Source organism: Petromyzon marinus, chromosome 37, assembly GCF_048934315.1.
Source record: "Petromyzon marinus isolate PM22_M1 ecotype Great Lakes invasive population chromosome 37, UKy_Petmar_22M1.pri1.0, whole genome shotgun sequence".
Taxonomy (NCBI): Eukaryota; Metazoa; Chordata; class Hyperoartia; order Petromyzontiformes; family Petromyzontidae; genus Petromyzon; species Petromyzon marinus.
In genome coordinates, this window is record NC_133703.1 from 3,890,431 (window position 1) to 3,918,096 (window position 27,666).

Consider the following 27,666-nt stretch of genomic DNA (forward strand, 5'->3'; position numbering starts at 1 on the left):
CCTACGCCCAGCCATCAGATTCTCAATCTCCTGTGCTGCGCGTGCCGCCGGAGCACGCGCCGCCTGAGCACGTGACCCAGGTGGGGGCCACGTGGTGTTGGTGGCGAAACTGTCATGGCGGCGCGTGGGGAGCTACTCGCGACTCCCGCTCACGGCCAACACGGGTGACGATTGTACGAGGTGGTCCTGGGACACTCCGAGGTCGACTCGGCATCAAATGAGTACGGTGTGTAAACATCGCCACCGGGGAGACAAAGGCGGCCGGGCGTGGTGTGAGCCACCCCACCCACACCCGAGGATCGGCGGGCGGGGCCGCCATCGCAAATTGCCAGCCCTCGCAAACAACAGCGGTCGGTAAGTAAGCTCTTGACTATGCATATATTATTGTTGTGTTACATATAGATTTTATATATCAGGTATGTAGTCTTCTCTTTGTGCCCGACGCTTAAGGGCTGCAGTTTTTGGTAGCGGCAAGTTTGAGTAAAACTCACGTGTACAGTATTTTGGCGGGACAAATGGAAATATCACAGAATCGTTTTGCGCGTTACCCCCTCCCCCCACCTAGAGGTTCACTCAATGTTTATTTTACTTTCTATCGAAAACAAGTGTTAAGATAAGCGTTTAAAAGTCAAACTTAACCAAGTCGTCAATTTAAGTGTCTTTTGTACATTTATGTTCGTAGGTTTGAATATATTCTGTCTAGATTCGTTTAAAAAGAATGCAACCTTCTCTGGCTACTATTAGCCCTCTTGTAGAATTGTGTTTCAACCGATTACCCTCGCTTGCCTGACCCATCACGGCTCTGAGAAATAATTGTATGACTAATGTACATCAATGTTAACCAGTTGGCCATTTTGTGAGGTATCCCTAACTAGCCAGTAACTTGTAAGCGAATAAACAAATCAACGGCGTAATTTGTTCGCGCTCGCTGGTTACTTTTGGAAACAACATTGTTGATAATTTATTTAGAAAGGTCTTTTATACCGATCTAGGTCACGATATGGACTTCGATGTTAGCGTCGTAATTTTCTATTGGCAGATTCATACGTGATTATTCACCAGTGACTCATGTTTGCTATAATTTCACACATTTATAAATCACCTCACGTACTCCCCCCCCCCCCCGGTTGCGAACCACTGGCCTAGAGAAGCCATTAGTGACAGACATTACCATCACATCGACAGTGAGGATGGCTTTATGAGACCCAAGGCGACATGGAATGCACAAAAGACGTTTGAACTGCCAATGTGTTCTTTGCGCGGCATTGACCTGCAAGGCTGTGAGCCTGAAATCGGTGAACTAATGCAAAACGATCCCACCCAGTTGTGTCGCGTCATTGACAATGACGCTGAAGAAGAATGCAGTCGTGTATTTTGACGGTACAATATATGAAATGCACAATCGATGATTCATCTAGATGAAGGGTGAGCAGTCAGATTCATTCCCTCACCCATGTTAACAATTTTGGTCTACCGCACCGACTGTTTGCTCTCATGTACACAGCGCACAGCGAATGACTTGGTGTTTCTACTTTGGCAGTGGTACACAAGCACAACAACAAATACATGGACGCATTCGTCAATAACACTGGCTTCTTCCAGGATAAAATATGGACAGTAAACCCTCTCAAACCACAAGGGTTATGTTCTTGAAAACGCGCGCGAATGTAGAAACCTTGTTGACCAGGAAAAATGGGGTTGCGTTCCTGGCACGAGTGAACATAGGGGGGAATAGTAAATGTTTAATACCACTGACTACAATAAATAATAAAATATGAATGACAATTCGTTTTTATTACCTTTCATGATGATTTGATGACAATGGAGATGGTGAGGAATTCAGGTGGACGACTCATCGGGAGATGCAGGTGTTTGATAACAACAACGCACAGTTATCATTTTAGCACTCGAGAGCACGTCTGTGATAGGCCGACATTTTGGCGTGGACTGTGAGATCCATCAAGAATGAGGCGAATGCAATCAGGGAAAGTGTTGCGGCTATCGCCCCCCAGTGCTGTGTTCTCTTATCAATAACTATCACATTTTTACTGTGAACAAGATTTCTACATATTCTTGGTTCTTTCGGTAAAGTCACGTTGAAGGGAAACAATAAAATATATATAAAACAATAAAATTCTCGCGACGTTTCGACTGCAACACAAGGCTGTAACCCTCGTGAATAGAGAAGGTTTACTATATTGGCATAGTCACTGGTTTGTCAGTGCGTCGTCAACCGCGAGCCGGTGGGGAGTGTCAGGGAAAGCTGTCCCAGGTAGTCCAGGAAGCCGGTAACATGACTTCTATGATTTCATGGGTGCCACATTTCTATTTACAGCGATGTTCAATGTACTGCTGGATCACGGCTTTCCTACTAGAGCTCCTTCTACTGGAGGCCCCTTCCACCAACAGTGACGTGAGCAAGCAATTCCAGGGTTGCACCTTTACATTTTTAAAATTAATGTATTTATTTGGTAAGAGCGTGTGTGTGTGTGCGAGTGAGTATCAGAGCATGTGGATTCTGTATGTTCCCCCGCTATTCCGCAGTGTGAGTATGCAAGAGGTTGAGTGAGTGAATATAAGAGTGAGTATAAGAGAGCGTGGAGTTTGTATGTTCTCCCCCATTAACATTGCATTTTACTATATCAACATTGATAAATGGTAACATATATTACAATACAGTAGCCTCTTGACTATCCGTGCTAATGCCGAGGACAGCCATGGCTAATAAAAAATTGCGGACCATCCAAAAATATCCATTTTACGTGGATCTCTTTGCCAAAAACCACTAATATAGATATACATTATGTTTAAGTTAAGGAAATTGAGTTTGTTAATGAACAACATTTTTTTAGTAAAGAATGTATTGATCTTGTTTTTTGTTACAAAAGTATTTGATTTAGAACGAATGCTAACGATCGACCGAACGATGCACATGCTCAGGGATAACTTTCCTGCTCCCGCGCAGAAGACTCGGCCCACTAAGTGGACAGAAGCAGAGCCACGCCAATCAACATCAAACTCCGCCCACTGTTGTAAAGATATGCAACTAAAGTACCGTAGGGGCGATCACATGGATTTCAGATTAACCGGAGCACGTGACTTGTAATAAACATTTCCATGAATAAGTGTATCACTGTTTTTAGATTATTAATTTGGGATTAAGGGAAACATCCATGAGTTATTAATTTGTGTCAATATCAGGTGCGTGGTTAATCCTCAAATGGGATAAATCGCAAGCGGATAATTGAGTCAACTGTATTATGAACTAAATCGACATTAACAACATTGCATTCTTCTATATCAACATTGACAACCTTTATAACATTCTTAACATTGTTTAGAACAATAAACTATGATAAAATTAACAACATTGCATTCTACTTGATAAACAACGATAATATTTCGAAGGTGGTAACATTATTCATGACTATAATAAACTGTTATAACAATTTCTGTGCTCCCCTCTGTCACGCGCGCTCCTTTATGGCGTGCCTTCCTCTACTACTGCTGCCACTAAACACTGAGGGGTTAGCATCTTCATCATTAGACCTCCTTTGCCAGTACCAAAATATAATAATAGGGTTTTTCCCCTTTTTTTTGGCAACGAAACTGAAACCTTTTTACAAGGATCCATGTCTGCATTAACCACAATACTTGCAGTCAAAATGCAAACAGGAAAACATACTATGATAATATATGCATTGTCCTTGAAACTGATTGGTCCACACCAAGGGACGGCTTTCTTTCGAGCCTCGACCCAATTGGTGCTCGACCAGACATGAATCCTTGTAAATAGGTTTCAGTTTCGGTGCCAGAAAAAAGGGGAAAAACCCTATTACACTGAGGGGTTGTTTTCATGGAGGTGGACACCACCTGCATCATGAACATGGCGAGTCCACCTCATCGGAAGCCAAGTTCACATTTCTTCCTGAGAAGTGGAGCTGCTTTGGCTGCATCTGCTGCTGCTATAGCAGACGGACAGAGAATACTACATCCGTGCAGGCCGCCCCGTCTGAAGCCACACTCGGGCACTGCAAGCCTTTCCTCGGTGTGTTTGGCGAGAGGGCGATGTTGAACATTTTTTTGCTAGGACCTTTCCCGGCACGCTGAGTAGGAAGATGCTCCGGTAGTACGGTCCCCCTTATAGAGGGGGACCACTAAGGTATCCTTCCAATCCTGCAGCACGTGTCCTCTGTGGTCCAGAAAGTTGTGATTATATCATATCGGGCAATCTGCAGACACACGCTACCTGGGAAAAGTGCTGTTCGAGAGCACCTGTGAAGGTCGACACATCACACGAGAGGGTGGGTGGCCAACACCACACCTGGCTTAGTCTCCCCAGTGCTGATGTTTTACACACAGCACCAGGTACATGTCGTCCCCGGGTTACGAAAGGGTTAGGTTCCTGAGAACGATCCGTAACCCGAATTTTCCATATGTCAGTAATTGAACAATTTGTCCCTGAATTAAAGCTAAAATCCAATAGCCAGAAATAGTTGTGCCTCCCCTACCTGAATACTAGTTCGTTTTCCCTCAGGACTGTATTGTGCTGTTTTCTATTGCTACCTATATTCTATTGCTCTACATACTCTGCACTTCATATTCGTTTTTCATTTAATCGAATAACACTACCAATAATTAAACTAATGGGACATATTCTGGATCCAATTGTTTATGAATACCAGGAAACATTTTAATAAAAATCGTTAACAGAAAGCAGTCACTTCCGAATGTTTGTTTACCGTGCATTAGGCTAGGCCTAGACTTTACATACACACGCACACACATGCACGCACATTAAATACAGTAAAAACCTAACAATAGAAACATGGGGGAAAAGATAATTCGAAGCATAGAGAACAAACAATAATGTAATGGTATACAAAAATTACATTGCCCATAATCGTGGTGGGGCTTGGTGAAGGAGGCGTTTTGGTGGAGTGAGGCGTAAGGCGGCGTGCCTTATGCGTCCCTCCGCGGTATTCATCCGCAACCTCACCGCGCTGCACTATTTGCGCTTAACTTATGCAAACATTTCTGAATCTTAATTTTTTAATGCATTTATCAGAGCATTTTCATAAAACAATAAAATTCTCACTAAAAGAACCAAGAATATGAATCCCTGCAGTCACGAAAGCTTTAAATCAAATTTCATTTTCATAAAGTCGGGTCTTCCGTAACCCAGGATCTGCCTGTACTCATTTAAGGCTGATTTAGGGGAGGCTCGGAACAGGTTTGTATATTTGTCACTGATAATGGTCGTGAGCAGGAATAGAACTCGGTTCGCTGGGTTCACGCCACTACGCTACTGCTCCCCACTCGCAAACACTTGTACATTATCACACACTCAGACACGCTCCCAAACACATATATACTCGCTCACACTCTACACTCTGCAAAAAAGGGAGACACCATACAAACTCAGCACGTGGTTTCAACTCGGCACTTGCCCCAACGTAGCATTGAGGCTATGGGGGAATCTTCGTGTTTGTTGTTGTTTCAGGACCAGGACCCCCCGGTGGCGGAGAGTCGATCTGCACGATCGTCGCCGGCGCGTGGAGCCACCGGCTCACCGACTACTCCCAGAACGCGTGCGGGAAGGGCAGGTGGTGCACAGCGACACGTGATACATGTGCAGTGGATTCCTAAATATCAGCCTCTTGTCTCCACTTACACATGGCAGGTTTTCTCCCGGGGTCTCCGGTTTCCTCCCACATGATGCTAATCTGTGACGAGTAATGGAATTTGTCGTCAAACATCCAAATGTGGCGGCACCCGCCTCACGGTGTCTTAGTTCAATCGCCGGCATTGCTGTTACGATGCGATGCAGCCGTGGAGACAGGCGTCCTCATTATATGTTGTCTCGCTACTCGTGAAGCCGTCCCACCCCGATTGTCCCCGCCCACCAACACCGCCTTCCCCACAGTTCCTGCACGAGCTCCCAACACGTGGAGCAAGACGTCGCTCATCGTGCTGAACCACGCCTCGCGGCACGACCCAGAAACACACCTGTGAACCAGACACGATTCTTAAGTGTCCCAGAGTTGATTTTATGTCACCAGGTGAGGACTCGAGAGAGGAGCTTGGAAGCATTTGCAAGGGTGAAATAGAGCAAGAACAACCGTATCCTGTGAGGAATCAAGAATATTCCATGAACTCCCTGTGGTGGGAGTCTGCTCGGGCAGATCCTGATCCTGTTCCTCCCTCCTGCGCTCCCCCTCTGCACGTCGATGCGCTGCCACGTCGTCCACCCAGCAGCGAATCAATCGGCGAGCATCTGCTTCTCTCTGTGTCTGCCCCCCGCCCCTACAGCGCAGCTGGGGTCTGCACCCAGCTGTGGCGCGGCGAGTGTGGTGGGAACTCAACACCAGCGGCGCCACTCGCCTACCTGGAACTGCGCGCAGGTCCTGGCGCTCCCCGGGGCAGCTGGCATGGCTACAATGCAACGCAAACTCGCAGGGAAGAAACAGGTGAGTTTGTGGAGGGGAGTAGAGTAAGATGGAAGGGGAGTGTGTGGAGGAGAGTAGAGTGGGATGGGCGGGGACAGAGGAAGCAGAGTGTGTGGAGGGGCGTAGAGTGGGATTCCAGAGGAGCGACAGTGAGTGTGTGGAGGGGAGTACATTGAGATGAGGGGAGAGACTGGTGAGTGTAGAGCTGAGTAGAGTGAGATGAGCGGGGAGAGACGGGTGAGTTTGTGGAGGGGAGTAGAGTGGGATGAGAGAGGAGAGGCAGTTGAGTGTGTGGAGGAGAGTAGAGTGAGATGAGAGGAGACAGGTGATTTTTCTGAGGGGAGTAGAGGGGAATGAGAGGGGTGAGACAGGTGAGTGTGTGGAGCTGATTCGAGGGAGGTGAAAAGGGAGAGGCAGGGGAGTGTGTGGAGGGGTACAGTGAGATGAGAGGTAAGATACAATTGTGTGGATGGGAGTCTAGTGGGATTAGAGGGGAGCGACAGGTGAGTTTGTGGGGGCGAATCGAGTGGGATGAGAGGGGAGAGACAGGGGAGTGTGTGGAGAGGTGTCGAGTGGGACGAGAGTGGGTGACAGGTGAGTGTTTGGAGAGGAGTAGCGTAAGATAGAAGGGGAGAGTCAGGGAAGTGTGTGGAGGTGGAGTACAGTGGATGAGAGGGGACAGAGGAAGGAGAGTGTGTGGAGGGGCGTAGAGAGGGATGAGCGGGGAGAGAGGGATGAGTTTATTGAGGGGAATAGAGTGGGATGAGAGGGGGAGACAGGGCAGTGTGTTGTGAGGAGTAGTGAGATGAGAGGGGAGAGATAGGTGAGTGTGTGGAGAGGAGTACAGTGGATGATAGGGGACATAGGAAGCAGAGTGTGTGGAGGGGCGTAGAGTGGGATTCGAGAGGAGCGACAGTGAGTGTGTGGAGGTGAGTACATTGAAATGAGGGGAGAGACTGGTGAGTGTGGAGCAGAGGAGAGTTAGAAGAGAGGGGAGAGAGGCAGGATAGTGTGTGGAGAGGAGTAGAGAGAGATGCGCGGGGAGAGACGGGTGACTTTGTGGAGGGGAGTAGATTGGGATGAGAGGGGGAGACAGATGAGTATGTGGAGTGGAGTAGAGTGAGGTCAAAGGGGAGAGGCAGGGGAGTGTGTGAGGGGAGTACAGTGGGATGACAGGTTAGTGACTGTGAGTGTGTGGAGAGGAGTACATTGAGATGAGGGGAGAGACAGGTGAGTGTGGAGCGGATTTGAGTGAGATGAGAGGGGAGAGATGGGTGAGTTTGTGGAGGGGAGTAGAGTGGGATGAGAGGGGAGTGACAGTGAGTGTATGGAGAGGAGTAGTGAGATGAGATGGGAGATACAGATGAGTGTGAACTAGAGTGAGATGAGACGGGAGAGACAAGTGAGTTCGTGGAGGGGAGTAGAGTGGGATGAGAGGGGGAGACAGGTTAGTGTATGGTAGGGAGTAGAGTTAGATGAAAGGGGCGAGACATGCGAGTGTGTGGAGTGGAGTCGAGTGAGGTGAAAGGGTAGAGGCAGGGGAGTGTGGAGGGGACTGCAGTGGTATGAGAGGGGAGTGACAGTGAGTGTGGGGAGAGGAGTAGAATGAGATGAAGGAGAGAGACAGCTGAGTGTGACCTAGAGTGAGATGAGAGGGGAGAGAGACAGCTGAGTGTGGCCTCGAGTGAGATGAGAGGAGAGAGAGACAGCTGAGTGTGGCCTAGAGATGAGAGAGGAGAGAGACAGCTGAGTGTGGCCTCGAGTGAGATGAGAGGGGAGAGAGACAGCTGAGTGTGGCCTAGAGATGAGAGAGGAGAGAGACAGCTGAGTGCGGCCTAGAGTAAGATGAGAGGGGAGAGAGACAGCTGAGTGCGGCCTCGAGTGAGATGAGAGGAGAGAGAGACAGCTGAGTGTGGCCTCGAGTGAGATGAGAGAGGAGAGAGACAGCTGAGTGTGGCCTAGAGTGAGATGAGAGGAGAGAGACAGCTGAGTGTGGCCTAAAGTGAGATGAGGGGAGAGAGATGGATTGGTGTGTGAGGGGAGTAGAGTGAGATGAGAGGGGTGAGACAGGTGAGTGTGTGGAGGGGACTACAGTGGTATGAGAGGGGAGTGACAGTGAATGGGGAGAGGAGTAGAATGAGATGAAAGGAGAGAGACAGGTGATTGTGGCCTAGAGTGAGATGAGAGGGGGAGACAGGTTAGTGTATGGTAGGGAGTAGAGTTAGATAAAAGGGGCGAGACAGGTGAGTGTGTGGAGAGGAGTAGAGTAAGTTGGAAGTGGAGAGGCAGGTGAGTGTGTGAAGGAGAGTACAGTGGGATGAGAGAGGAGTGACTGAGTGTGTGGAGGGGAGAACATTAGGATGAGGGGAGAGACTGGTGAGTGTGGAGGGGAGTAGAGTGAGATGAGAGGGGAGAGACGGGTGAGTGTGTGAAGGTGAGTAGAGTGAGATGAGAGGGTCAGGTGAGTTTGTTGAGGGAGTAGAGTGGGATGAGAGGGGTTAGGTGAGTGTGGAGCAGAGTCGAGTGGTATGAGAGGAGGAGACACGTGAGTGTCGAGGGTAGTAGCGCTAGATGAAAGGGGAGAGGCAGGGGAGTAGAGTGGGATGAGAGGGGAGTGACAGTGAGTGTATGGAGAGGAGTAGTGAGATGAGATGGGAGATACAGATGAGTGTGGACTAGAGTGAGATGAGACGGGAGAGACAAGTGAGTTCGTGGAAGGGAGTAGAGTGGGATGAGAGGGGGAGACAGGTTAGTGTATGGTAGGGAGTAGAGTTAGATGAAAGAGGCGAGACAGGTGAGTGTGTGGAGTGGAGTCGAGTGAGGTGAAAGGGTAGAGGCAGGGGAGTGTGTGGAGGGGACTGCAGTGGTATGAGAGGGGAGTGACAGTGAGTGTGGGGAGAGGAGTAGAATGAGATGAGAGGAGAGAGAGACAGCTGAGTGTGGCCTCGAGTGAGATGAGAGGAGAGAGAGACAGCTGAGTGTGGCCTAGAGTAAGATGAGAGGGGAGAGAGACAGCTGAGTGTGGCCTAGAGTGAGATGAGGGGAGAGAGATGGATTAGTGTGTGAGGGGAGTAGAGTGAGATGAAAGGGGAGAGACTAGTGAGTGTGGGGAGGGGAGCACAGTGGATGAGAGAGTACAGAGGAAGCGGAGTTTGTGGAGCGGCGTTGAGGGGGATTCAAGAGGAGCGACAGTGAGTGTGTGGAGGGGAGTACATGGAAATGAGGGGAGAGACTGGTGAGTGTGGAGTGTAGTATAGTTAGATGATAAGGGAGACACAGGTGAGTTTGTGGAGGGGAGTAGAGTTCAAAGAGAGGCAGGGGAGTGTGTGGAGAGTAGTACAGTTGGATAAGAGGGGAGTGACGGTGAGTGTGGGGAGGGGAGTACAGTGGGATGAGGGTAAAAACAGGCGAGTGTGGCCTAGAGTGAGATGAGAGGGTAGAGACAGGTTCTTGCATGTGATGGGGAGTAGAGTGAATGGGTTGATTGGGGAGAGACAAGTGAATTTATGGAGAGCAGTAGAGTGAGATGAGAGGTAGGAGGCAGAGGAGTGTGTGGAGGGGCATGGACTGGAATGAGGTGGGTGAGAAAGGTGAGTGTGTGGAGCGGAGTCGAGTGGGTTGAGAGGGGGAGACAGGTGAGTCTGGAGTGGAGAAGAGTGAGGTGAAAGGGAAGAGGCAGGGAAGTGTGTGGAGGTGGAGTACAGTGGATGAGAGGGGACAGAGGAAGCAGAGTGTGTGGAGGGGCGTAGAGGGGGATGAGCGGGGAGAGAGGGATGAGTTTATTAAGGGGAGTAGAATGGGATGAGAGGGGGAGACAGGGCAGTGTGTTGTGAGGAGTAGTGAGATGAGAGGGGAGAGATAGGTGAGTGTGTGGAGAGGAGTACAGTGGATGATAGGGGACATAGGAAGCAGAGTGTGTGGAGGGGCGTAGAGTGGGATTCGAGAGGAGCGACAGTGAGTGTGTGGAGGTGAGTACATTGAATTGAGGGGAGAGACTGGTGAGTGTGGAGCAGAGTGGAGTGAGAAGAGAGGGTAGAGACAGGTGAGTTTGTGGAGGGGAGTAGAGTTAGAGGAGAGGGGAGAGAGGCAGGATAGTGTGTGGAGAGGAGTAGAGAGAGATGAGCGGGGAGAGACGGGTGACTTTGTGGAGGGGAGTAGATTGGGATGCGAGGGGGAGACAGGTGAGTATGTGGAGTGGAGTAGAGTGAGGTCAAAGGGGAGAGGCAGGGGAGTGTGTTGGGGGGGGGGGGAGTACAGTGGGATGAGAGGTTAGTGACTGTGAGTGTGTGGAGAGGAGTACATTGAGATGAGGGGAGAGACAGGTGAGTGTGGAGCAGATTTGAGTGAGATGAGAGGGGAGAGATGGGTGAGTTTGTGGAGGGGAGTACAGTGGGATGAGAGGGGAGTGACAGTGAGTGTATGGAGAGGAGTAGTGAGATGAGATGGGAGATACAGATGAGTGTGGACTAGAGTGAGATGAGAGGGGAGAGACAAGTGAGTTCGTGGAGGGGAGTAGAGTGGGATGAGAGGGGGAGACAAGTTAGTGTATGGTAGGGATTAGAGTTAGATGAAAGGGGCGAGACAGGTGAGTGTGTGGAGTGGAGTCGACTGAGGTGAAAGGGTAGAGGCAGGGGAGTGTGTGGAGGGGACTGCAGTGGTATGAGAGGGGAGTGACAGTGAATGTGGGGAGAGGTGTAGAATGAGATGAAGGAGAGAGACAGCTGAGTGTGGCCTAGAGTGAGATGAGAGAGGAGAGAGACAGCTGAGTGCGGCCTCGAGTGAGATGAGAGAGGAGAGAGACAGCTGAGTGTGGCCTAAAGTGAGATGACGGGAGAGAGATGGATTAGTGTGTGGAGGCGAGTAGTGAGATGAAAGGGGAGAGCCTAGTGAGTGTGGGGTGGGGAGCACAGTGGATGAGAGAGTACAGAGGAAGCGGAGTTTGTGGAGCGGCGTAGAGGGGGATTCAAGAGGAGCGACAATGAGTGTGTGGAGGGGAGTACATGGAAATGAGGGGAGAGACTGGTGAGTATGGAGTGTAGTATAGTTAGACGATAAGGGAGAGACAGGTGAGTTTGTGGAGGGGAGTAGAGTTAGAAGAGAGGGGAGAGAGGCAGGATAGTGTGTGGAGGGTTTCGAGTGCAATGAGCAGGGAGAGATGGATGAGTGTATTGAGGTGAGCAGAGTGGGATGAGAGGGGTGAGACAGGTGAGTGTGTGGAGGGGACTACAGTGGTATGAGAGGGGAATGACAGTGAGTGGGGAGAGGAGTAGAATGAGATGAAAGGAGAGAGACAGGTGATTGTGGCCTAGAGTGAGATGAGAGGGGAGAAACAGGTTAGTGTATGGTAGGGAGTAGAGTTAGATAAAAGGGGCGAGACAGGTGAGTGTGTGGAGAGGAGTAGAGTAAGTTGGAAGTGGAGAGGCAGGTGAGTGTGTGGAGGAGAGTACAGTGGGATGAGAGAGGAGTGACTGAGTGTGTGGAGGGGAGAACATTAGGATGAGGGGAGAGACTGGTGAGTGTGGAGGGGAGTAGAGTGAGATGAGAGGGTCAGGTGAGTTTGTTGAGGGAGTAGAGTGGGATGAGAGGGGTTAGGTGAGTGTGGAGCGGAGTCGAGTGGTATGAGAGGAGGAGACACGTGAGTGTCGAGGGTAGTAGCGCTAGATGAAAGGGGAGAGGCAGGGGAGTAGAGTGGGATGAGAGGGGAGTGACAGTGAGTGTATGGAGAGGAGTAGTGAGATGAGATGGGAGATACAGATGAGTGTGGACTAGAGTGAGATGAGACGGGAGAGACAAGTGAGTTCGTGGAAGGGAGTAGAGTGGGATGAGAGGGGGAGACAGCTTAGTGTATGGTAGGGAGTAGAGTTAGATGAAAGAGGCGAGACAGGTGAGTGTGTGGAGTGGAGTCGAGTGAGGTGAAAGGGTAGAGGCAGGGGAGTGTGTGGAGGGGACTGCAGTGGTATGAGAGGGGAGTGACAGTGAGTGTGGGGAGAGGAGTAGAATGAGATGAGAGGAGAGAGAGAGACAGCTGAGTGTGGCCTCGAGTGAGATGAGAGGAGAGATAGACAGCTGAGTGTGGCCTAGAGTAAGATGAGAGGGGAGAGAGACAGCTGAATGTGGCCTAGAGTGAGATGAAGGGAGAGAGATGGATTAGTGTGTGAGGGGAGTAGAGTGAGATGAAAGGTGAGAGCCTAGTGAGTGTGGGGAGGGGAGCACAGTGGATGAGAGAGTACAGAGGAAGCGGAGTTTGTGGAGCGGCGTTGAGGGGGATTCAAGAGGAGCGACAGTGAGTGTGTGGAGGGGAGTACATGGAAATGAGGGGAGAGACTGGTGAGTGTGGAGTGTAGTATAGTTAGATGATAAGGGAGACACAGGTGAGTTTGTGGAGGGGAGTAGAGTTCAAAGAGAGGCAGGGGAGTGTGTGGAGAGTAGTACAGTTGGATAAGAGGGGAGTGACGGTGAGTGTGGGGAGGGGAGTACAGTGGGATGAGGGTAAAAACAGGCGAGTGTGGCCTAGAGTGAGATGAGAGGGTAGAGACAGGTTCTTGCATGTGATGGGGAGTAGAGTGAATGGGTTGATTGGGGAGAGACAAGTGAATTTATGGAGAGCAGTAGAGTGAGATGAGAGGTAGGAGGCAGAGGAGTGTGTGGAGGGGCATGGACTGGAATGAGGTGGGTGAGAAAGGTGAGTGTGTGGAGCGGAGTCGAGTGGGTTGAGAGGGGGAGACAGGTGAGTCTGGAGTGGAGAAGAGTGAGGTGAAAGGGAAGAGGCAGGGAAGTGTGTGGAGGTGGAGTACAGTGGATGAGAGGGGACAGGAAGCAGAGTGTGTGGAGGGGCGTAGAGGGGGATGAGCGGGGAGAGAGGGATGAGTTTATTAAGGGGAGTAGAATGGGATGAGAGGGGGAGACAGGGCAGTGTGTTGTGAGGAGTAGTGAGATGAGAGGGGAGAGATAGGTGAGTGTGTGGAGAGGAGTACAGTGGATGATAGGGGACATAGGAAGCAGAGTGTGTGGAGGGGCGTAGAGTGGGATTCGAGAGGAGCGACAGTGAGTGTGTGGAGGTGAGTACATTGAATTGAGGGGAGAGACTGGTGAGTGTGGAGCAGAGTGGAGTGAGAAGAGAGGGTAGAGACAGGTGAGTTTGTGGAGGGGAGTAGAGTTAGAGGAGAGGGGAGAGAGGCAGGATAGTGTGTGGAGAGGAGTAGAGAGAGATGAGCGGGGAGAGACGGGTGACTTTGTGGAGGGGAGTAGATTGGGATGCGAGGGGGAGACAGGTGAGTATGTGGAGTGGAGTAGAGTGAGGTCAAAGGGGAGAGGCAGGGGAGTGTGTTGGGGGGGGGGGGAGTACAGTGGGATGAGAGGTTAGTGACTGTGAGTGTGTGGAGAGGAGTACATTGAGATGAGGGGAGAGACAGGTGAGTGTGGAGCAGATTTGAGTGAGATGAGAGGGGAGAGATGGGTGAGTTTGTGGAGGGGAGTACAGTGGGATGAGAGGGGAGTGACAGTGAGTGTATGGAGAGGAGTAGTGAGATGAGATGGGAGATACAGATGAGTGTGGACTAGAGTGAGATGAGAGGGGAGAGACAAGTGAGTTCGTGGAGGGGAGTAGAGTGGGATGAGAGGGGGAGACAAGTTAGTGTATGGTAGGGATTAGAGTTAGATGAAAGGGGCGAGACAGGTGAGTGTGTGGAGTGGAGTCGAGTGAGGTGAAAGGGTAGAGGCAGGGGAGTGTGTGGAGGGGACTACAGTGGTATGAGAGGGGAGTGACAGTGAATGTGGGGAGAGGTGTAGAATGAGATGAAGGAGAGAGACAGCTGAGTGTGGCCTAGAGTGAGATGAGGGGAGAGAGACAGCTGAGTGTGGCCTAGAGTGAGATGAGGGGAGAGACAGCTGAGTGTGGCCTAGAGTGAGATGAGAGAGGAGAGAGACAGCTGAGTGCGGCCTCGAGTGAGATGAGAGAGGAGAGAGACAGCTGAGTGTGGCCTAAAGTGAGATGACGGGAGAGAGATGGATTAGTGTGTGGAGGCGAGTAGTGAGATGAAAGGGGAGAGCCTAGTGAGTGTGGGGTGGGGAGCACAGTGGATGAGAGAGTACAGAGGAAGCGGAGTTTGTGGAGCGGCGTAGAGGGGGATTCAAGAGGAGCGACAATGAGTGTGTGGAGGGGAGTACATGGAAATGAGGGGAGAGACTGGTGAGTATGGAGTGTAGTATAGTTAGACGATAAGGGAGAGACAGGTGAGTTTGTGGAGGGGAGTAGAGTTAGAAGAGAGGGGAGAGAGGCAGGATAGTGTGTGGAGGGTTTCGAGTGCAATGAGCAGGGAGAGATGGATGAGTGTATTGAGGTGAGCAGAGTGGGATGAGAGGGGTGAGACAGGTGAGTGTGTGGAGGGGACTACAGTGGTATGAGAGGGGAATGACAGTGAGTGGGGAGAGGAGTAGAATGAGATGAAAGGAGAGAGACAGGTGATTGTGGCCTAGAGTGAGATGAGAGGGGAGAAACAGGTTAGTGTATGGTAGGGAGTAGAGTTAGATAAAAGGGGCGAGACAGGTGAGTGTGTGGAGAGGAGTAGAGTAAGTTGGAAGTGGAGAGGCAGGTGAGTGTGTGGAGGAGAGTACAGTGGGATGAGAGAGGAGTGACTGAGTGTGTGGAGGGGAGAACATTAGGATGAGGGGAGAGACTGGTGAGTGTGGAGGGGAGTAGAGTGAGATGAGAGGGGAGAGACGGGTGAGTGTGTGAAGGTGAGTAGAGTGAGATGAGAGGGTCATGTGAGTTTGTTGAGGGAGTAGAGTGGGATGAGAGGGGTTAGGTGAGTGTGGAGCGGAGTCGAGTGGTATGAGAGGAGACAGGTGAGTGTCGAGGGTAGTTGTGCTAGATGAAAGGGGAGAGGCAGGGGAGTAGAGTGGGATGAGAGGGGAGTGACAGTGAGTGTATGGAGAGGAGTAGTGAGATGAGATGGGAGATACAGATGAGTGTGGACTAGAGTGAAATGAGACGGGAGAGACAAGTGAGTTCGTGGAGGGGAGTAGAGTGGGATGAGAGGGGGAGACAGGTTAGTGTATGGTAGGGAGTAGAGTTAGATGAAAGAGGCGAGACAGGTGAGTGTGTGGAGTGGAGTCGAGTGAGGTGAAAGGGTAGAGGCAGGGGAGTGTGTGGAGGGGACTGCAGTGGTATGCGAGGGGAGTGACAGTGAGTGTGGGGAGAGGAGTAGAATGAGATGAGAGGAGAGAGAGACAGCTGAGTGTGGCCTCGAGTGAGAGGAGAGAGAGACAGCTGAGTGTGGCCTAGAGTAAGATGAGAGGGGAGAGAGACAGCTGAATGTGGCCTAGAGTGAGATGAGGGGAGAGAGATGGATTAGTGTGTGAGGGGAGTAGAGTGAGATGAAAGGTGAGAGCCTAGTGAGTGTGGGGAGGGGAGCACAGTGGATGAGAGAGTACAGAGGAAGCGGAGTTTGTGGAGCGGCGTAGAGGGGGATTCAAGAGGAGCGACAGTGAGTGTGTGGAGGGGAGTACATGGAAATGAGGGGAGAGACTGGTGAGTGTGGAGTGTAGTATAGTTAGACGATAAGGGAGAGACAGGTGAGTTTGTGGAGGGGAGTAGAGTTAGAAGAGAGGGGAGAGAGGCAGGATAGTGTGTGGAGGGTTTCGAGTGCGATGAGCGGGGAGAGATGGATGAGTGTATTGAGGTGAGCAGAGTGGGATGAGAGGTGTGAGACAGGTGAGTGTGTGGAGGGGACTACAGTGGTATGAGAGGGGAGTGACAGTGAGTGGGGAGACGAGTAGAATGAGATGAAAGGAGAGAGACAGGTGATTGTGGCCTAGAGTGAGATGAGGGGGAAGTGATTGTGTGTGTGGGGAGGGGAGTACAATGGGATGAGAGTGGACGATAGTTGTGTATGTGGAGTTGAGTAGAGTGAGATGAGAGGGGACAGGCAGCAGAGTATGTGGAGGGAGTAAAGTCGGATTAGAGGGGAGTGACAGTGAGTGTGTGGAGGGGCGTAGAGAGATGAAAGGGGAGAGACAGGTTAGTGTGAAGGGGAGTCGAGTAGGGTGAGTGGGGAGAGACGGATGAGTTTGTGGAGGGAAGTAGATTGAGGAGAGGGGAGAAACAGGTGAGCGTGTGGACTAGAGTGATATGAGAGGGGAGAGGTAGGTGAGTGGACGAGAGTGTTGAGCAATTGAGCAATCATTGGAAGGATGTTATTAACCAAGTTAAACTTTAACTGCCTTATAGTTTATATTCATATCTCCGGTCTTTTACTCCCAGCCTTACACACTACCATCACTATGAAATTTGACGTGCAATGTTTCAGTCGTGCAAATTTGTCCCTCATCCCACTCTCCCCCCCCCCCATCCGTGGTACATGAGTACCATGCCCAGGAGCTTCTCTAATCTCCGTCCCCCAACACCCCCCCACCCTGCATCCGTCCTCCCTGGCTCCTCCCCCCTTCTTACCCGATATAATCTCTTGTCACAAACAGCTCTCTCGACTCACCACAGTAATTTTGCTGTGACTGTTGCCACCTGATGACGGAAGCTTGTGCTGCCTCCGAAACGCCGTGATTTGATTTAGTTTTCACTTTTTGTTTTATTTTATTTTTTACCTACGTGACTTTACCGAAAGAACTAAAGAGTATGGATCTTTGCAGTCACGAAAACTTCAAATCTAGAATGGGAGACAAGTCACTTTGTGGAGGGGAGTAAAGTGAGATGAGAGACAGGTGAGTGTGTGGAGGGAGGTAGAGTGAGATGAGAGGGTACAGGCAGGAAGAGTGGTGCTGAAGGTCACATGTCAGACTTTTGTGCCATGGGGTTGACTGGTGGTGCCAGGCTATGTGCAGGATATCACAGGACACACCCAGGTGTCAAGGGGTTGACTTATGGTGCCAGACCAGGTGCAGGATGTAACTGGTAGATCCTTGTGCCATGGGGTTCATAGATTGTGCGAGGCTATGTGCAGGAGGTCACGCTACAGACCCAGGTGTCAAGGTGTTAACTGGTGGTGCCAGGCTAAGTACCGGATGTCACAGGACAACCCCAGGTGCCAAGGGGTTGTTGAAAATGCCAGGCTATGTGCTGCAGAAGATCACAGGATAGACCCAGGTACTTTGGGTTGTCTGATTGTGACATGGTTGGTGTAGGAGGTCATTGGACAGACACATGTGCCAAGGGGTTTACTGATGATGCCAGGCAAGGTGCAGAAGGTCATTCTGCAGGCCCAGGTGCCACGGGTTTGAGTGATGGTGCCAGGCTAGGTGCAGGAGGTTTCGTGACAGACCTAGGTGTTATGGGTTAACTGATGTTACCAGGCAATGTGCAGCAGGTCATATGACAGACCCAGGTGCCAAGGGGTTTAATGATTGTGCCAGGCTAGGTGCAGGAGGTCACGGGGGAAACCCAGGTGCCATGAGGTTTACTGATGGTGCCAGGCTAGGTGCAGAAGGTCACGGGGGAAGCCCAGGTGCCATGAGGTTTACTGATGGTGCCAGGCTAGGTGCAGAAGGTCACGGGGGAAACCCAGGTGCCATGAGGTTTACTGATGGTGCCAGGCTAAGTAGAGGAGTCGTATCTCCAGAATAGTCTATTGTTCTTTACGTAAGTCATCGGTGATTGAGCTGAGACCATCAACTCACTGAAATGGAGGATCAGGTTTAATCACAACTCATTGGGAGTCTGTGTCTCTATGTGCGCTTATGGGTGTCTTGTGCGACACACTGGGTCTTGATGTAAATCATTGGTGGCTGTGCTGAAACCATGAAATCAATACAACTCGAGGATCCATTTTAATGACAACTCTGTCTATGTATGTGTAGGGTGTAGGTGGATTCCTGCTCACGGCCACCATCGGTGACAACTATCTTTGCCAGCCACACGATGGAGCTACGCGTGGGGGTGCACGACCTGCAGTGGCAGCCACAGCCTCGTGCCCGACCCCCCACGCAACGGTGAGAGGGACGCTGCCTTGCTCGCGACTCACGCGCTTGCTCACTCACCTTGGTCTGTCTCACTGTCACACTCACCTCTCTAGGGTTCCCTCTAGTTGAGGCCCTGCAGCCAGCAGTGGTTTCAGTCATACAGTTCAGGATTGTATCTCATCCTCCCTTAAACAATGTGTCTAATGCACTCTGCTTCCTGGTGTAGTGTTTAGTGAGTGCTGTGCGAGGGTTAATTGAGTTTTGTTTTTTGTGCCCGCTATGCCATTATATTTGATGAAGCACATGAGTGGACACTGTACACCAATATTCATTACGCTTGGGCTGCTGAGAAAGTTAGAACAATTTACCTTATTTATATGGGAACGTTTTAACCTCGGTGTAATGAGCTAAGATTGACAGTAATCGTAATGGAACAGCTGTACTTTCTGTACAGAATTAATCGTCAATGTACTGTATATGTAAATGTACATTGTCAACATCAGCCCTGGTATCTGCACTGCTGAATGAACAGATCCCCATGCCATCGGCATCCCTCATTGCCCTGCGCGGTGCCACAATCCATCGCGCTCTTGAACTAATCTCATCGCTCTGTCTTGCCCTTGTTTTCTTCTTTGGCTGCAATTCCGGCACCGGTTTTGTCCATCGGCTATCATCCCATCGAGTGGTGTCCAGCCTAAGCCCCTCCTTGCTTTTCTTAACAGTTTGATTGGCGTGGTTGGCTTTATACTGTACGAAAGAAGTTGTACATACATATGTAGTGTTTATAATGATAAATACACTTCTTATGAGGCACACTCTTTATTGTCTTCTCTTACACAGTCCTTAACACACAAAGGGGTATACGGTCCCCTCACCTAAGAAGGTACAGCCTCTAGACTTAGCGGGACCTACCCACAGGTCTCTTCCTAACCTAAGGAGGCACAGCCTCCAGACTTAGCGGGACCTACACACAGGTCTCTTGCTAACCTAAGGAGGCACAGCCTCCAGACTTAGCGGGACCTACCCACAGGTCTCTTCCTAACCTAAGGAGGCACAGCCTCCAGACTTAGCGGGACCTACACACAGGTCTCTTGCTAACCTAAGGAGGTACAGCCTCTAGACTTAGCGGGACCTACACAGGTCTCTTGCTAACCTAAGGAAGTACAGCTTCCTGTCTTGGCGGGACTTACTCTCGAGTCTACCGCTATCCTAGAGTCCTCCGGCTGGGACCTAGGGGAGGCTATCTGACCCACTGCTGGCCCGGTGGGTCTTGACCATTGGATACGCTGAGCCTTAGCCCTCAGAAGGGCTGGAAGGCTGGGTCCAGGGTCCTGGCTATCTTCAGCCCGGGCTTCGGTCTTCGTGTAGGGAGAGAACTCCCCGCGCTTCGCGCGCTCACCCTTCTTATACCCGTTTGTGGCCAGGTGTAACCAATCCCACATTCCCACGTGGAACTGTCTGATTGGTTGTTACCAAACTGTGGCTACGATCCAGTTCACCTCGTCTGACCCCAACCGTTATTCACACAGAGGTAGCGCTGCACTGCCCCTTTGATACCTAGTGGCAATGCAGGTTACCGAACAGTGAGTAGTTAGCACCTCTACATCTACAATAAGATTTCTCTGATTCTGTTTGTTCCCTGAATCACATGTTCCCCTATCTGTCTTTCACTGCAATCCCAAGAATGCAACTCTGTTCTTTGCATAAGTTTCAGCTTAGTGTCATTGTTTTCTGATCATTTTCACAGTGGGTAATGTGTACCGATTGGAAACAACCTTTATTATTCAGGCACTTTGTCGTGCTGCTTTTGATGATCAAATCGATATTCCAAAAGCACTATCTCCTGCCCTAATTGTCTTTATTTCATACTTTTATTCACAATTCACCTTAAATTTCCACACCTCCGATTAGCACAGTTGACTTTGAATGGTGCAAAAGAAGTTTCAACATACATACTTACACATGGTATTCTTTTTATTGGCAAATCAAGAAGAAGAGAGAAGAGCTGAGGATTATTACATCTGCTACTTTTGATATAGAGGTTTGAGTTGATTGTGTGGTTGATGCTAGCGTGGCTTTAAAATGCAAGTATCGATGCCGTGCTATTGCATGTGATGAGCAGGCCGTGTTGGTTCTCAGTGCTACGGTTATACTGACCCATGCTGCTTTGTTCCCATTATTGTAGGTCAACTCTGAGTAAAAGTAGTCGGTGGCTTCTGATGTATCAACAGGAGCGTTAATTTTGTTAGTTACCAAATACCTGTGGAATTTACGTAACGTCTTATTCTGTGGATTTCATTTAGTTGGCATGTTTATTTTAATGTCTAAATAAAACAGATGATGGGTTGACTAAAATGTTGCAGGTTATTGTAGACGAATACTAAACGAGTGAAATGCTGACGAAATCAACACTGATGATCACCAACCTCAGGAACACAAAGGCCTCGCCACTGCTTGGTGCACCAGCCACTGCACGGTCTCTCGAGTGGAGGCCCTTCTGCCAGCAGTGACACAAGCAAATAATTGTAGAACTGCACCATGACTTTCTACTTTTAATCCAGAAATTCCAAAGCTCTTCAACCACAAGTACACGAGCACCGTCCTAACCGTGGAGGGATGCAACCATCTCTCAGAGATGTTCTACAAGTACAGATGACTTCCCGACGATGTCTGCTTCTGCCCAGGCTAGGGGCACTTTGAGACCATGTGGAGTGACAGACTCACGGGCTGAACTCGTGCGAGTCCGATCCAAGTGTCACAGGTAAACATATCGGGTTGACCGGTAGTTGCGGTTACCTGGGTTCCCAACTATGTCAATGCAGTGGTTTGTAAGCGTTCATCGTAATTTTATTCGCAATTCACCTTCAAGTAGCACACTTTCCTTTAGTATGGTTGCCTAGATCAGTCTCTGAGTGCGGAGGAGTGCAACATTCCTTCCCATACAGATGGAACAGGTGGCGTCAAGATTTGTGCTGTGCTGCATTCTAACAAACATTTGTGTGACGCCAACTCTTGCCTCCACAGTACTGGATCACAGGCTTGCGCCACCTCTGCCTGGCTGAAGTGCAAAACCAAATGTAATGTTACATGTTGCATGACAACTCTTATCTCATTGCTCTTGTCCATCTCTTGTCGTCGTTATAACCGAGGGTTGATGCCCAAGAACGATGCTCTTCATCTTTCGTGATCTTCAGGCTCTTCTCATGGAGAGTCCCGTCTAACTGTTCACATTTTTCCACCAACTGATCAGTTCCTCCCTCTTCCCCTTCTCCTTTCCATTTTTATTTGCAGCGTTATTTTCATCAAATCCCCAGCTGACCCAGGATATTTCCCACATTGCCAACTTTCTCATTATCTGCTCTTACCCGTGGACAAATACAGATAAGGCGAAAATTGAATCACAGATAATTGGATTTTAATTTTGATTTGAGTCTTTTGTGACTGCAGGAATCCATACTCTTTGGTTATTTCAGTGAAGTCACGTAGGTAGAAAATTAAAAAATATATATCACGTTTCGATCGCAACACAAGCGGTCGTCCTCAGGCAGAAAAAATAATCCAGCAGCGGAACTGCTGAAGCAGCGCTTGTGTTGCGATCCTAACGTCGTGATATATTATTTTTTGTTTTATTTTTCTGTCTTCGTGACTTTACTGAAAGAACCAAAGAATTGGATTTGAGTCACTATTCCCAATGTGTGTGTTGTGTGTCTTGTTTTCCGCTCCATCTGCATGAGTAGGAGATGCCAACCCCGTGCATTGTGTCCGGTTTCTTCACCAATGCTGCCAAACTGCACCACAGTGAATCTTACAGGTGCAGTTTCTCCATCCTGCCTCATGTTTTAATGTGACGAAGTGGTCATGTGCCTTAGGGGTTTTTGAGATTATCGCGAAGGTTAGAGAGGTTAGACTTTGATGGTATGTGTTGAGAAGAGACAAAGGAGGTGTAAGGGAAAGTTGCTATGGAGATGCTACCGATGCAGCACCAAAGGAGTAGAGCGCGACCGAGGGGGAGATGGGAGGCTGCGGTGGCACGAGACACGAGGACGGTGGATATGACGAGAAAAGAGGCACGGAATGGAAGCTCACGGAGAAAGGAAATAGAAGCAGCTGACTACATGCAATAATGGAACGTTTGGCTTGGAATAAGAAAAGTTGGTTGTGTGGTTCAGGGCAATCAGAATGGCTATGTCCTACATGAAGTGAGCACTGCTGAGCTCCTGGATTAAGAGGGGTATCTACCTGCTGCTCTGAAAGAGTTCACAATGGCCAGGGTCAGATACACTACGCTGGCACTGTTGACACCTGAGGTTGGATCCCTGGTAATTTCTGTTTGTTTTTTCAGGGGTCTGAGTGTACGTGTGTAGAAATTGGCGTATGTGTTGCAGGAGGCTAGTGGCTACAAATCCAGCGACCTAAGTTTGATTCCGTGCCATGGCTCACATCAGTGGTGAGTGATATCTTAACCAATTCGAGTCTCCTGTATGTAGTCTCAGCTCCAAATAAGTGCATGTTTCAGCGTGTATTAACATCAGCAAAGGGAGCTAGGCTTGGAACTGGCCCCACCACCCCCTTGTGCACATTGCCAGTCTTAATAGGCACATACCAGCAGCACTTGCCTGGCAGCCTGTATAAACGATGTGACTCTTTGTGTTTTTGTTTTGTGTGTGAGTGTACGTATGTGTGCAGTGGTGGGGAGTGGTATTGTAGCGCTTAGCGAGCTGCACTACGAACCTGGTGACCCGAGTTCGGTCCCGCTCATGGCCAACACCAGTGACGATTATCCGAACCGGTCTTCGGCCTCCTCTATGTCGACTCAACCTGAAATCAGTACCTGGTGCGGTGTGTAAACATACCCACTTGGGAGACGAAGGCGGCCGGGCGTGGTGCTGGCCACCCAGCTCCAAGTATGCCAGCCGGACTTCATGGGTTCTTGCAAAAACACCACTTGTTCCAAAAGTTTGGTAAAGGCTATATGGGGTGTCTTTGTATGTGTACATGCTTCTGTGTCAGTGTCTTTGCCAGAGAAACTGATCTAACAGTACTGAGATTCTTCATGCTGTCCCCAGCTTTGACTGTCTCACTGGGTTCATCACGGCCATGTTGTAGACGTGGACAATTTCATGCAAATGTGTGTGTTATATATTTTTTGTTGATATTAATGGCAGTAGACGTCTGTTGACTAGTACTCTGATTTTACACTTTTTATTGGAACAGGAAGGTATGAGATGACTTTCAGCTCCACATCCACACCCACCTCCGTGCTCAATTCCAAGAAGCCACTGTATTGGTAATAAACCCGCAATGTTTTTTATTCGTAAACCTGCATTTTTTTTCCATATTTTCCCAATTTACCGCGACTGTGCTCTCGCCATCATGTCATGGGTCCCCAAGTAGTCATTCGTGTCTTACAGAGCAATACAAGCCTTGTGTTAGATCATAGCCCACTAAATCTGATATCACAGAGCTACTTTGTACCCTTTAAATTGACCTTTCGTCCACATAGTAAAGGGCAGGACTTTCCCACCCGTTCCTCATATGGGAGTAATGTTAATCGTAATAATGTTGTGACTTCTCATAGCTGGAAATATATCCCAATAAAGTGCAGAGTGACAGTAATGTGATGCATTATTTTGTGCAGTCAATGACGACCGGACTGAGACCATTAACTCACTCGATTTGAGAACCCGCTTTAATCACAGGCAGCTGCCTGGATTCAAACTCAGGTACTCGGTGGTGCCAGTTTAGTGCTCTGGCCTCTAAACACCCACGTGTTAAATACATAAGCAACCTTTTTAATTAGCAACATTCTTTGACCACTTTGCCAAAACAATTGGGATTGTGGAGCTGTGGCACAGTCATGATATTGCTTTTTCTCATGCCTCTGCTGGCAGAAAGAATTTCCACGAGGATGCTCGTGTGAGAGCCCCTTTACAAAATATTTGGTCTACTCTTCCACACTGGTCATATGTTTTACCGCTTGGTAGATAGGCAGGGGAATTTAAGATTACTTGACCATTTGTTTCAACTGCTGTGCCAGAGGGTCTAACGAGCAACCTCTCTGTTGCCAGGCCAGCGTGCTAGGCATTGCACCACAGCAGCCCCCTCCAGTATTTAATTCTAAACGAAGGTCACTCTCTGCGTGCTTTTGTGCACGCGCGTTTGGGTGGTGTTGAACGAGATGGTGCAGACGTCTCGCTTCTTCGTGAGGAAAGTGATGGCACTGGAGCCGGCCTGGCTCACGGGACTCGCTCCGCGCTTCTGGCAGAGCGCCGTCTGGAGGCTCCATTGTCGCCACTGCGCTCCGGTGACATTCACCGGGTCACGGTTCATTTGGTTCGTGAAATTAGTGGCGAAAACAAACGTCAACAAAGTGATTTGTTTTCATGCAAAGATAATGGGAGGTCGAAAATCAAATGGGCGGTGACCGCCTAGCAGTCGTGCGTTTGCCGCTTATTACGAAGGTGCGCGGTTAGAATCCAGCGGCTGCTCGGATTTGATACTGCGGGTTTATTAACTGTAAACATACACTCAGTCTGCTTCAGAGTGGACATTAAAGATCTTGTGACGTCATTCGCAAGGTTAGGCCATTGTGTGGCGGCATCATGAGTCATGTTATTCTCATGAACAATTGTGCCCGAATGATTCAATTGGGAATATACATAGCAATCGTAACCCCCTCCTGTGAGAACCTGGCAAGACTCTTCTGAAAAATAGTCACTGCTCAGTGACGCTTTGCTGGGTAAATCAGCATGATAACCACTGTGACATGAGCCTGTGAACCAGTGGTTTGTAGTTGGGGTTTGGTGGGATTTGTGGAGATGGAGCCATCGTGTTTGCTGGGGGCACGCGCCTGCAGGGTGATGGGATGGTACCTGTAGGATTTGGTACAGCAAGAATGCTTGACATAGAGTACGTTGCATGTTCGTCCTGATCAATTCACCGGCCACACCCAGTGCAGCATCTTTGCATGTATTGACTGTCATTGTATATAGATGTTCAGTCACATACAAACGTTTCACCGATATGCCTATACCACACTCCCCAGCAAGTCGGATATGCGACGTAGTACTGAATGACTTAGCTTGAGTGTTATCCCGTGGTTTCTGTGGGCTTTCTCTGGTTAATTTCCATACGTATAATATTCAAAGGGACAGATTGCAAACAAACATTGAAATGAAATGTTTTCCTTTTTAAACACAAAAAGTTTGTACAAAATTAGAGAAAGTCATGTTCAAATACTGCTTGCAATGTATATATTGTAGGAAGATTACTTTTACGGAATGTTTTGTTGCACTATACCCATAACAAAACTCTACTATTAAGAAAAAATGTTGTGGTAATCCGTCGTGAAACATTACTGTATGCTCTCAATCAGCAGCCATGATGGTCACTGATCAAGGCCACTTACCACCCTGCATTGTCCTGTGATGCCAGGACCCGTCCCCTGCACACAGCCCATCTCATCGTTCCATTTCCACCATGGGCAACTTCCTGCGTGGCGAGTTTTCTCCCCATTGAGTGTACATGACAACGTTGCAAGACCCATGCTGCAAATTTACATCTAAAATACAAGCACATACACTTTCATATGAAGTGTAACCTTCCGGCTACAGACAGGAGCAAATGTTCGGAATAGATTTAGGGGTAGGGTGGATAGTATGGTTATGAGTATTAGTTGTAATAATTGTGCCTTGTATGTATCCAAAGTAAACCATAAGGGAGGGCCAATTTAGGTTTGTATTAACTTAAGGCTGATTTGACCTAGGGGAGACCTAGTATAGGTTCAGACTAATTTAAGGCTGGGTTGACCTAAAGGTGAAAGCATGTTTCCTAAATTCACAGTGCCTGTCCACCCAGCAGTAAAATAGGCGCACTGCAACGAGTTTATCGGCAATACGCATGTGGGTACTTCCTTTCCAAGACGCCTGTCCATCTTTAAAGATAATTGATAATCCTCGAGGAGCTCTCCAGAGCTCCCCCAGTTGAGTTCCTTCTGCCGGCAATGGTGTGAGCAATCAGCTGCATGTGGATATTTCTGAGATGAGCACTTACACTAAAACAATGTGAAGTTAAATGTACTTATTTTCACATTTCAAAAGAAAATTTGTGACCAAAGATGGAATTTTACTCATCGCCAATATTTGTTTTGTGATGCTGGCAGATTCGTATGTGGACGTCTCCGATTCCAAACAGTATTCCTCTTCTGTGAAGATGTGGACGACGGACTTGTCCCAGACCCCCATTCTCCACCGAGGACCACACGCGCTGCACACTTCGAGTGAACCCCAGCAGCGACGTCTCGATGTTCCTGCCTGCCCACTGAATGACACCTAGCAGCGCAACAACACTGGATTAGAGTTGCAGTGCACAGTAGTGCAGAGGCGGGTCTATAAACTTCGTAACGGGAGAGACGGTAGCGCCGACATTTTAAGCTGCTTAAAACACGTCTTACTGGTAAATATCAATAAAAGATTATTTGGGTCTTTTGGGAAAGCCACGTAGATAGAAGAAATAACACTAGAAAAGCTATTTTGGCGTCTCAAGGGGGATGCGATCACCCCCATCGCCTCACCCTTGGATGGAACCCGCACTAATGGCGTGATCACAAAGGTGTACAGCAAGCGCCGGGCATCTTAAAAGTGTTGAGCAGCCAGTCTATGCAGACGAGGGCTCTCCCATGTTCTCTGCAGCAGGGCTCGGTGCAGCCGCACGTGACCCTTGCGCCATTCCGGTTCCTTCAGAGGCTTGTCCATCTGAACCACTTGACAGTGGAGAGATTGAGATGGGGAAGCAGGGAGCATCTGTTTTAGTAAAGGAGACGGTATCCAACACAGTCCCTACACGTTTGTACTGTGATTGCTACTTTAAAGAAAGTCTCATGGTTTAAAAATGGAAGATGTTGCTCACGCACTATTCTCTCTCTCTTTTGTGTGGAAGAGGATGATGACGGCCCAAGATATCTGTTTTTGAAAGATGTTACATCCAGGTGCTCCAGCATTAACTAACATTATTTAGAACTGATTTAAGTACTTATTAGCATGGTTGGATATGTATGGTACGAAAGACGTTCCACATACGTCCAGCAACCTGCTGTGTCAGAATATTTCTTCAAATTCAGCCTAAAAAGTCAATAGTGCACACTTTCAATTGAGTATTAATTTTTTGAGAATTATGAATGTGGATTATGTGATATCCTATGGTTTGCATGTTGAAAGTTTTGTGCAACCCCGTAGTGAATTTGACTGATTTTGAATAAGGCTAGTCCTTAAAGGCAACACAGTTTTGTATAAAATTGTATTTCATCCAA

At 49.0% G+C, this 27,666-nt stretch overlaps 1 protein-coding gene across 45 annotated transcripts; it reads left to right on the top strand.

Annotated features, from left to right (window-relative positions):
- On the top strand, positions 1-27,666 carry LOC142930149 (uncharacterized). 45 transcript variants are annotated; one of them, XR_012946138.1, is made up of 13 exons: positions 2,336-2,413; positions 2,941-4,048; positions 5,504-5,606; positions 6,313-6,470; positions 18,258-18,389; positions 21,044-21,120; positions 22,097-22,170; positions 22,702-22,806; positions 23,046-23,263; positions 23,574-23,646; positions 24,538-24,692; positions 25,794-25,857; positions 26,521-26,545. XR_012946138.1 is itself a non-coding variant. In XM_076072217.1 (11 exons), exons 2-11 carry the CDS (start codon positions 2,345-2,347, stop codon positions 26,691-26,693), a joined length of 1,011 nt encoding a protein of 336 aa, XP_075928332.1. In that variant the 5' UTR covers positions 1-354; positions 2,336-2,344; the 3' UTR covers positions 26,694-27,666. The 45 variants fall into 45 exon arrangements, 20 of the variants coding, with proteins under 20 accessions (XP_075928332.1, XP_075928333.1, XP_075928335.1 ...); XR_012946140.1 differs by having other exon boundaries at positions 22,745-22,806; XR_012946146.1 differs by lacking the exon at positions 21,044-21,120 and adding an exon at positions 21,384-21,436.